Raw genomic sequence first — 12,073 nt, forward strand, 5'->3', positions numbered from 1 at the left:
CTTACAATACCAGCAGAAGTCAGTTGTGGCTGGAAGTCATCAGCCTCACTGGAGAACACTGTATTTGGAGTTGTGCAATTTTTAAGTCACCATGTCAATTCTCCCCTGTCCTTCCCTCCCTCCAAGACTTCCAGAGTTGAAATTCAATGGACAGTGGATTTATGTTCTGTTTTTTAAATATGAGCCTTTAAGCACAATGTTGATTATATGCTCTGGAGAAAATGGAAGACAGTGCACAAAAACCCCCAAAACCCTCAGTAGTGCAAAATAAGCTGCAAACAAACCCCAGATATAGTCCTGTTGCCGTCTTAACACAATATGCCTGACAAACAACAGAAATTTGAGCAGGAGTGTCAACAGAGATGTAGGAATTGCTATAATTACAAAGACTGCACTTTGGATATTTTCATTTTTGAGTCAGAAAACCAGAACTAGTTTAAAGACACATCTCCTTTGAATCTATTTTGGTTTGACCAGTAAATTAATACCAACCTGTTACATTACTTACACATTCTATCCTCAAGGGGGAAATAAAGATGGAACCAGGATCCTTTCAAGATATTACAGTTTTGTAATGTTATTCAGAGTTGTGAAAAATTAAGTTTTCAACCTGAGTTATGCTATGACCTGATAGTATTCTCTACCATTGTCAGTATTATAAGAACAAGAAAATTCAATAGAAATAAAACTTGTTGATGAATTGAGTAGAATAGAAGCACTTAGGTTTCAATTCAGATGTGTTTCTCTACCCTGGAAAGTTAGTCTATTAGTGATGAGGTGTATTTCAGAGGACCAAAAGTTATGCTCTCTAGGAATGTCGGGATTAGTCCCCATTGGGGTGCAAAAGTCATTTGGGGAGGCCAGTTTACCTCGGTGAGATCCATGCACAACATAAATATTTTGAATAAATTCCCAGGACAGTGCAAGCACAGAATAGATTCTGCACAAATGGATTGTATGCCTATTGCAGGATTTCTTTGCACAGAACAGACCATCTGTAGTAACAAGGCAAAGGGAACAAAATCCCTCCCATCCCAGGCTTCCTCCTCCTGTGGAGGGAGGTTTTCTGTAGACTTGTGGGGTTCTGTGCTCATTCCAGCCATTTCCTTTTGCCTTTAAATTTACACTTGAAAGGCAGAGTGACTTACCCTTTTCTTCTGACGTACATCTCATAATCCAAAGAATTATAAGAAAAAACTTCTCTCTGTTCAGTTCAAACAACCCTATGCTTCTGAAGGGCATTATCACAAAGAAGCTTGAAAAAATAATCCTGATGATCCTATTGCAAAAGCAACATATTTTGGTGTCAGGCAGAAAATAAAGCAAATGCAAAGATACCACTCCTTATTGTCTTCTGATTTGGACCAAGGGAAAAGAACCAAGAAGAAAATAAACCAGCAGTGAAAGAACAGCAATGTGTCATTTCACTCATTTTATTTTATCTGCCAGCTTCTTAATTACTGTCCTTACTCTCATTTTTCCTCAGTAGATTTTGTCATTTACAGTCTGCTGTAACACCAAGGCAGTGGGGAAGGAAGTGGTGAGAGCTCTGCCTTTTGCTGTGCTGAAGCCAATGACATATAATTCAGCAAGGTCCATCCTTTTTGGGAAAAGCACCAGACACCAAAAGAATACTTTCCCAAATGTGCCTCTACAGAAACTACAGAGACATCCTTGAAGGATCATCTCGGAACTGGCTATATGTCTTGATGTATTTGAAGTATCTTAGAATGTGTCCCCAGTGATTAACCTGGACAGTGACAGTTGAGCCAAAACATAACCCACAAAATTCATATAAGAATTTAAAGGGCTACTGAGAGTTTTTAGTCAACATGGAAACCTCTTAGTGTCAAATAGGACTGCTCTTCTACCAATACCTGAGCTGTAAGGCTAATTCACACACCTTTACAGAAGGTGTAGTCCCTAAGAACATCTGAAACCTAGCATCTGGAGCTCCTTAGGAGGGATATTTGCCCCCGCTTTTTAAGGGAAAAAATAAAAAGAGTCCATATAATGCTTGGTGTAACAAATCCCTGAATTCTACCCAAATTGTCCAGGCTCTGCTACTGTATGAATGCCATTGTCTATACTGAGTGAATAATCGATAATGAATGTTTCATTCCACACATTTTACTTTTGTTCATGAATTGCCCAGTGGCAAATCACATTAGTCATAATCACTTGCTGAGTAATTTCCACAAATTAGTTTTGGTCTGTAGCTCCATTGCCCACAGTACTTTGTTATTAATCATTATTATAAATTGATTCCTTCATAGGCTGGTTCTGTTAATTTTGAGGTGACAGAATATTGCTTTTTTTCCCTGGTAGGGTGAACATAGCATGTAGATCTGCACTGCCAGTAAAAATAGCCAGCCCTACAGATAAAATTTTTTCTGCTGTGAGTTTTGTAAAGTTGCCTGAACGTGCATGTATTTAACCAATAAACTCAGCTACAGTAAAGAAGAAATATAGAAGCCTAAATATACTGAGTCAGATCAGCTGCATTCCAGCTCAAAGCAGCAGGAGGGGGGCTCTGGCCCTGACTGGTCTTGTCTCAGCCAGGCTGAGCAGAGCTCCCTGTGCCTCCCCACCAGCCCTTCACTGTAGGACTACATCTCTCCAGAACAAGTTCTCAAGAAACTCGTGCATCATGCATTACTGTATATACGATGGTTTCTTAGCGCAATACATGTCTGAGGTCAGAAGAAATGAGACAAGTGGGGAACAGAGAGCCATGCTCTTTTTTGAGGCAGGAGATAGCAGTTTCTGGTTTTTACTGAGTGGCAGAGGTAGGTAGCAGCTGGCAGAATGTGTACAGCAGTATCTCTTGTCTCCAGCATATTCCTACATCATTTCTATCAGTCTCTGTGGGGAAGAAAAATAAAGACCCTGGTAATTGTGCTTCCTACCAGCAGCACCACCCCACATGCTTAGACACATTTGGCACAGACCTTGTGTCAAAGCCCACTGGGGTAGACGTGACATTGAGTATGACAGAGATAAATGATGGTGGAGCTCCTGACTTGACTTTCATGGAAGATGTATAGTCTGAAAGTATACTATACATGTATGACAAGTATATTGCATAGCAGTGCTGAGGAACATTTTCATAAGGTGGTGATGGACTAATATGCAGCAAATACTTTGACAATTCAAGTGCAAACTCAGGGAATTATTTATTTTCCTAGCTATCGATTGCTGTCCAGCTTTAGATTGGCTGCTGTCTTGAATGTAATTCAAGACAGGTGCCAGTCTTGAATTTAACATTTTCTCTTGCAGTCTTCAGTGTTATAAATAATTTATCTTTTTATATATATACTACAAATCTTTAATCCTGACTTAGTGTTTAATACCAGAAATATCTTTTTGCAAGTTCAGTGTTCCACTCTAATAATTTTCAAATTATTGCAGTAATCAACAAATGAAAGAGAAATATTTAGGATGATAGTACCACAGTAACATTCATGTTACTGCCCATTCTCTGTTCCCCAGGCCTCCTCTTGTCCATCTGCCGTCCCTCTGCTTTGTACATCTCTCCAATGACTGCCTATTTTCTCCTACTCTTTATTGTTCAGAAGACAGTTTGAGGAGCCTGTTGCTGATTTATGAGCCATTTCATGGTTTTAATTCTGTTGGACCTGACTGACAGAAACAAATGTCACATTCCCAAGTGCTTTGCAAAGAAACGGGGATTTTCTTAGGTCCACTGATGCAACAGATTCTGTTTATGTGCTCTGGAATTTTCCTTTGTAAGTGTTATTTTTGAAGTAGCACTTCATTTGAGCCTTGAGTGATAACTTCTATTCCATTGGTGGTCTACAAGCACTTTTTATCACATAACGCCTGACTGGCATTGGGACTGTTTGTATAGGTAGCAAAAAAAACCTGCTCTGTGAACATTCCTGGCATAATAGAGTTAGACCACTCATTCTTCAGTAGTTTTTATAAAAGAAATTCCTGGGCACAGCCAGGCACTTCTTCAGCTTTGGGAGGAGCCAGCCTAGCAGGCCTTGAAGCCAGAACTCCATTCCCCTTTGTTTGTTTTCTAGCCCTTACAGCAGCTGCTTATCCATTGTAATTCCTGAATTGATCCTGTCATTGCAGTTCAGGGAATCAGAAAAAATGTCTCATAGGGGGAAAAGATCACTTGGCTATAAATCTGATGGTTTACACCTCCACAGGAAAATGTTTAAAAAGGCTTCAGAGGACAAAAGCCTGTTTGAAAATGTAGTAAGAAAGCCTGTCAGCCCAAGTGGAGCTATTCGTATTTGCAGAAGGAAAGAACTGGCTCAGCAGCCAGGACTGCCTGTATTTTACTTTGTACCTACAGCAAATTATGCTTTAGATGCTTTAGTTTTCAGTCTAGATTATACCCTAGCTCATGGTTAGGTTTCAAGTCAGATATTAGAATATTTCAGATACACAAGGAACATCAGGTGACAACAGAGGGCATTTATCAATATATCAAAATACATGTTTGGAAACCACTTGCCAGGCTCAGAAGGAAAATGTTATCACAAGATAGAGCAGAATAGCCCAGGTAGTGAAAGTATTGTCCTCACAAGACACAAAAAGCATGGACTTCTGAGATGGAAGGAATCTGCTTTCTCCAAGGAAGCCTCAGCCTGAGCTCAACAAATCATCAGCACACCCCCAGTGGAAGCAGAATCAAATCCAGGGCTTACTATTCTATTTCCCATGAGGTGCAGAAAAAACTGCAATTTGAACCAAGCTATAAATAGCTTAATAATAAACAAAAGAAGGGTTTGGCTATTTTTTAATGAGTCTGTTAAAGACTTTTTCACGTCTTTCAAATATACTTAGCTCAGTGGCATCTGTACTTGTAAGAACGGATATTCAGTTACTATATAATTGGGTATGAGTTTTATCTCAGTGACTCTCTTGAGGAATAGCCTACAGGTTCTTTTCAATGTAGAGCCCTGTGTAAAATTATACTAGTGTAAATAGAATGGGAAGACCATTACTTCATTATAGTTCCACAAAGATTTGCAAAACTCAAAACTTCAAGCTGTGCATTGTTTATGTTCTGTTCCTGCCAGTGTTATGGTTGTTGCAATCCCATGAATCATTCCCAATTTATTGGCACAATTACTCTTACCAGCCTCTGTGAAAAGCAAATAAATACTGAAAAGTTAGAGCCAGTAAAATGTCTAGTGCACTCAATTGGAAACCTAAATTACTTTGCACTGGGACCTCCTTGTAAGTCCTTTTAGAAAGCACAGGGAATTCCACCCTGGATTGCCACTGGCCCATTTTGCAGCACATAAAGAGTAGCTGAAGCTGATTAGCAATCAGAACTGTCAATTAAGTTCCTTAATTGGCAGAAGCAAGTGAGGATGAAATCAGTCCTGGTGCTGAAAATATTTGCAAGGGTGAAGACATTCAAGAGGAGTAGTTCGGCACTTTCCAGGTAAACCACAGCACTGCTGTAATTATGCAGTAGTGTCAGAGTGAGCAAGAGTCATTCTTGCATGCTTCTTTCTTTTCAGATGTACCAACAGAAGTCTGAAATTCTGTTGCACACTGTGCACGTGCACACATGTAAGTGACTGTGTTTCCCACGTATTATGGGATAAAATCTCAGGTGGTCAGACCTCTGCTGGTATCAGTAAGGCTAAAGCAATTTCTACTTCTACTCTCTGCTTTCTACTATTGCATTTATAATTGAAAACTTATCTAATTACTTTCATGACTCCTTATGGTTTTTATGCATCTTCACATGTGTACATGGATATAAATGGAAAACTCACGTTTCCCATTTATATCCAAGAGCCCATGAGCAAAGAGCACCCCTGCTTTCATTATTGACTGCACATTACCTTTTACAAGAGATTCAGAAATGCCAAGTAATGGCATCATAACAATAATTATATTCTGAACTTTACAGTTGACAGCATTTCTCAAAGAAATCCATCCATGGTGATGTTAAGGACAAGGCCAGCTTTAGCACATCTATTGCTGGACACAACTCAGTAGGAATAAACACTGGAATTGCGAAGTAATAAAACATATAACAAAATTACTGTCTTCTTGGGGAATAACACAGATAAATCACAAGCTATTTTCTCCAGATACTAAATTTAAGTTATGACAAAGTTATTCTAGTTATTTTCATGACAAATATCAGTCATCTCTTTTGATTGATACATAATTGCAGACCTGATGAGAGCACTAAGCATCTTCCTTTGAGGCTAAATGGAAGAAGAAATTAAACATCTGCTTATGAAGAGGTAGTGAGGGACAACTGGAGGCTACTGCCCAAGAAAATGTCTTTAATTTCACAGACCAGCCTAACCCACAGGTTAAAGAAGCTGGGGATTTATTTCAGTGACTTGAATATAAAAAAAAAGACTGTAGGATTTATGCAACCATAAGAGTGTTTGTGGGGAAAAACAGTGAGACTCTTTTCTTCCCAGGCTTCCTTTCCATGGGCATGAGATGAGCTGGAGGAAAACTGAGCTAGTGAATAAAAATCTTCCTGTTTTGTTTTCTCTCTTGGCAGAGCAAAAGAGTTTTCTGTACACCATTTGTGATATGTAGGATTATACTAATAAAGTGTTTGTGTTCTCAGAAAATTATTTGCATAATTTTAACTTTGGAAGAAATTCTGAATCCTATTAGTTAAGCACCCAAATCTATTTAGAATATTTGTCCTTTTGCTTTGTGCTGATTGTTCATCACTGTACTGACCAAAACCTAGAGACATGACTAATGAGTTCAGGGTTGCTATACCTTGGAAGGTGTCCAAGTAAGAGCTGATAGATTTATTTGAGTTGTCTTTGAGACCTCAGTTTAAAGATAAACTGCCTACAAAGAAACCTGGCTTTCCTAAGAAAAAATTGAACTACAGGGACTTTAATGGGACAAGTGAGGTTGGAAAAAGAACAGGCTGTTAAAAAAGACTACATTTTATGTAGTTACAATTAATAATCTCTAACACTTTCTTTGTCAAATAAAGCAGTAATGTGTTTAAATGCGTTGGAAAAAGAGATCTGCCTGTATGCTCTTACATACCATTTTTTCCTCATAGAAAGTAAGTCAGGATGCTCATGCCTCCAGTGAGATTCTGAGAAAGAGCATTCTCTGAGCATCTGGGGAGCCTGAGAACAGATATTCATGGTCACACTTGAGTGGCAGGGGCTGAGTAATTGCTCTCCTGGTCCCAAGTCTGAACTTGCTGAAAAATCTTGCCTGGGCTCTGCTTGTTATCCAGAGGCTTTAAACATCCCAACACCTTTAAAAGGCAACCTGCTGCTTGAAAGACAAGAAAAGGTGTCCAAATAAGAGTGTTCTGCAAAGGACATGAGAATATTTAGGTTTGCAAGCATGCTCGAAAGCATATTGCTTTTCCTTTAGCCTCTAGATACCAGGTGAATTTTGAGGTTCAAGTATTTGGCTGTACACTGTACACAGTTTTGTAGGATTTCTGCATCAGTTTGTTTTGTAGCTGGAGAATCTTTCTCCCACCTAGCAAATCATACCACCCATACCACTCCATAATACTGTATAAAGTCTCATGTGTAGTGTGTGGGGTAACAATACCCCACCACAGTGAGTGAAGAAGGTAGGACAGCAATTAGTTTCACTGCCACTCACTAGCCAGCATAGCCCAGCATGGAAATCCAAGGCATATTTGTGAGAGGGATGATGTTGAAATAAGAGTGATGACTTCAATAAGACCCTCAGTATCTGTGGGAGATGTAATGATGAAGTGTCCTGAAGATGACAGTGAGTAGAGGGTAGGTGGACTTCCTCAGTCCAAACATGCTTGCTCTGAAATCCATTTTCTGTTTGTCAGTTTTTATGTACTTGTCACACCAAGGACAAGCTGACATCTGCAATATATATAAGATGTCTGTTGGAGAAATGTGCTTCTTGTTAAATGCTTTGTAAGGCAAAATCCAGCCAGTGACTGAAGTGGTATTCTGGACAGCACAGGTAATGTCTCCCAGAGAAGCACCAATTGTTTTCTTTACATTGGAAAGGATGAGAAGTGGGAGTCAAGGAAGCCAAATTATCCAAAGAGGGAACTGAGATGAAGTGGAATGATTTGCATGCTAAATATGGGATTTATTTGTCTCACTTCCAGGACAATGCCAGGAGTGAAATATTGCATTTTCACTGAAAGAGGATAGTGGCAATATGCCACAGATTTCATTAGTTAAAAGAAGGTTGCTTCTGCTTTTGATATTCACTTATAGGCAGTAATGTGAGGAACAAATAGACTACCTCAGAAGTTAAAGATCCTGGTGATGTTATAACTAATAGTGTGAATATTGGTTGGTTTATTCCCTCCATGGTGATGGAGAGTTTCACCAAAATAAATCCTGAGTAACTGTCAAGAATGAAGACATATTTCAGGTGTGTATCAGTTGCAATTTGTTGGGGAGTTTTTTCTATTTCACTTTTGTGTGCTTAGATATTACAGTTGGCCAGGAGACACTTCACTCTGTTGTTCTTAGCTTGTATGTAACAATTTGTTTTTATTTTTATGAAGATGGCTCAAGCTGAGCTGATTGATAGACTGTTACTCTAAGAACAACAAAATTACCCTTTCTGATGTATATTTTTTAGGAATGAATCTTAAAAGTCAAATACACATATGGCAAGTGTATTTTTAAAAGTCAAACACACATATTAACCATGTGGGAAATTACTCCTGTTGAATTAGGGGGGAATTTCACTGGGTGCCTATAAGTTATCAAAATATGAAAGACAGATAAACTAACAAACATAGGGTGTTAGTGCAGTGAGATGATCTTTATTTGTAAGCAGCATTTAGCACCATTTAATTCATGACTTTGGTTTCTACTGACCATCTGTCATAGCTGCTGTCAGCTTCACAAGCCCTGTGAACTTTGCCAGTCCTGGTGTTAGACTTCAAAAGATGCTGCACCCACCCACCAGTATGACTTGGATCCAGAGACCATATTGTGGCAGCATGAAACAAAGAGTGGTTTTGGCAACAAGAGGCTGGTCCTGTGTTTCAGTTCTGCTCCTTCCAAAGTAGCAGGCATTTAATTGGATTAACTGAGCTGAGGTCACCATTGCTAGAAGAGGTAGCACCAGGTTCAGCATCAGATGTCCTCTTAGAGTACTCTCACTCAGGGTCATTTGAGAAATGGTGAGAACTAAACCTGTCTTCCTGTAATCTCCCAGTTGCAAGACTGTTGCCCTCTTGCAAATGAGGTCCATACAAGACCAGGTTTTCAAATAGCTTCTATGGCATAAAAGTAGCGAGAAGATTTTAAAGTATAAATTATAAAAATCTTTTAAGATACCAGGAAAGCAGTGGACACTCATGAGCTGTATCAACAGCTTCATCAGTGCAGCCTGGCACAGCTGATTGCAACAAAACAGAAAAGACAAGACAAAAAAACCAAAAGACAAAGTTATCAAGCATTAATCCTTTTTAGATTTTCTTTAAGAAATGTGTGGATGTGTAGTCAGTATCAATTTCCTTCCTTGTATTCAGCTCACAAATGTATTTTTAAGGCCTGTGGATCTTGACATACCTCTTTGTCATGTTGATACAGAGATTTTTGCTGAAACTCCCATTTTTAATCTCCTGTGAATATCCAGAATCTCTGTAAAGGGTTGTGTTGACTTGTGTTCTTTCCACTGTCCTCACACTGGCTGAGGAGGAACTGTGCTCACCTCTGTTAAAGAGTATGTGCTGGTACACTATTTAACTACAGGTTGCAGAACACTGAGTTTCAAATCCCTTTGAAAAAGTGATTTGCAAATTTTCTTGTTTTCTTAAAAATTCATGTCTCGGTCTGAAATTTCCAAGTGTATTTCAGATTTGACAACAAAAGTAAGTAAAAATGGACAAGAAACATCCCTTACATATGTGCAGATAGAGATAGCACAATAACAATAGTGGTTCAGTAGCTATCATTTTTTACAAGATTGTAATAACCTGATTATCTTAATCCTGTTGTTTTGACATTTAATATAAAATTATTGCGTATTCATTGTCTTGGTGGCCTGTTATTGACCTCTGATCAGCTTATTATCAAGAATAAAGCTCGAGTATATTTTGCAAACAACACTGGTATGTGCTATGCTTTCTATATCTCTTTAGCATATTTTTTTGCTGCTTTAGTCAACACAGAAAATGCCTTGCAAAATAAAAAAGATTCGTCGACTTGATAGGAGTTAATACATTGGGAATGTATAGTAGTCTGAGGAGGTGCATGAAGCTGGAAAAGCTTTTGTTTTGATCTGTTTGAGGAGGCATATTCTGAACACTTCACTGTTCCCATTGTCAAATCTCCCAGGAGAGTTGTGGTAAGCTGGACACAATCACCCCTCAAAATCTGCTCCGTTAGCATGGGTGTGGACCAGGACCAGCCGATGCAGTTGTGTTGTCTCTACCATGCCTAGAGGGTTCAAGCATGCCTTCTCCTGGACTTCCCCACCTACACTGAATGCATGTGAATTACAGGTTGGTTCCTGCACTACAGGTGGACTTGTGGCAGCCCAGCAGCCCCTTCCACATCGTCGAAGGCGCAGTCGCTGACGTGCGAGTACCGCAGAACACGACGCGGAGTCTGCTGCCCTTCCTCCAGCAAGCAAACATCCAGTACACGTAAGCCTGCTCCACTTCCCGTGCCTCGCTGCAGAGAGGCCTTCGGGGCAGCTCTGCACCTACCACGCCAAGTGTGCTCGAAAATACGTTCCACATCACAGCAATTAGGCTGGCAGACAGCTCGCCATTGCCAAGAAAACAACCGCTTTAATGGCAGAGCAGCAAATCTCCCACAGGCAGGCAGCTTTAATTAAATGTCCTCCTTTGGAGTCAAGCTGAAGTGTTTTCAATATATGTGAAATCACATCTGTTAAGAGAGGGTTGGTAATTACTAATTCTGCAGCCTGCTTTGCCTCTTTCTTTATTTAGCATGAGCAAAGTTTATTTACAAGTGAGCTGCAAATGCAGAGGCAAAACTTCTGCATCAATTATACAGGAACTACTTCTATTATTCTCCATTCCTAGCGACCAGTGCAAGCCATACAGTACAAATGCAATACATTTAGTTTCACATATTATTTATAGTGCTCCTTAAAAAAACTCAAGGCAAATTTGGAGTATATTTATCCTTTCATATTTATCCATACGATGTACTGGACAAGAGTAATGATCTTGTCTTTAAAGCCTTCTCAATGGTATACATAAGCATCTGAATAATCAGCTCATGAGTTCTCAAACATTTGCTGAACAAAGACCTACATGAGGTTATTTATAATTATTTCTCAGTGATAAAAGGATGGTGTAAATCATAATGTGGATGTATTTATATATGCATATGTATAGTACTCATCAGAACCCCATATTTATTATAACAGTGCTCTCTTCTTAATTAGTTGTTCTAAAAATACAGAAACAAACATTGGGAAATTAAGTACACAAGCTCCATAGCTGCAGTTCAGAGTGACTTTCATGTGGGTTCAGCACTGCTTTGGTTTTGTTTATGTTTAAAATCAAGATGGGGCTTTTTCTAATTGTTTTCCTGTGCTTATAAAAAAATGTTCCCTAATTACTGTGACCCAGCAGTTGTATTCACATCTGCTGCTGTTCCTGCTCACAGTAATCACCTTCAATGAAATGACAGAAGGACATTTTATATGTGTTATAAACACTCTGTACTTGAAGACCTCTGCTTGGATTGCAAAGCAATGTGCAAGCACAAGATCTGCCAGAGCAAAAGGTCTCTGCAGTTTACCTCAAAAAACATGCTACAAACACTGGATTAACCTTCCGCAGAGAAAATCTCTCTGACTTTTGGCACACAAGTTGTGCACTTGGAAGGAAACTGAACAGCATTTTACCAGGTCCAGACTTGTTCTTTGCTCTCCTTCTTATTCTCCTCGCTACCTGTTTTGGCTGGTCCCAGCCATTAGGAGCAAAACCCTGCAAAGCATGTGCTTGTCCTGACAAGCCTCCTGAGGTCTGTAACTCCACAAGAGCCAGGAGGATACACCATGAGAGCAGTAACAGCCAGAGCCAGGGAGCAGCAGGAGCAGCCTGGCCAGGCACAGCCATGCCCAC

The 12,073-nt window shown here is 39.5% G+C and overlaps 1 protein-coding gene across 1 annotated transcript in view; it reads left to right on the plus strand.

The window, feature by feature from the left end:
* Positions 1-12,073, plus strand: part of CPA6 (carboxypeptidase A6) — a 79,305-nt gene that overhangs the window by 38,335 nt on the left and 28,897 nt on the right. The window contains exon 3 of the mRNA XM_031503736.2: positions 10,491-10,615. Within this exon, the coding sequence (XP_031359596.2) occupies positions 10,491-10,615 (125 nt within the window). The remainder of the gene's footprint in view (positions 1-10,490; positions 10,616-12,073) is intronic.

This window comes from Lonchura striata, chromosome 1, assembly GCF_046129695.1.
Source record: "Lonchura striata isolate bLonStr1 chromosome 1, bLonStr1.mat, whole genome shotgun sequence".
NCBI classification, from domain to species: domain Eukaryota; kingdom Metazoa; phylum Chordata; class Aves; order Passeriformes; family Estrildidae; genus Lonchura; species Lonchura striata.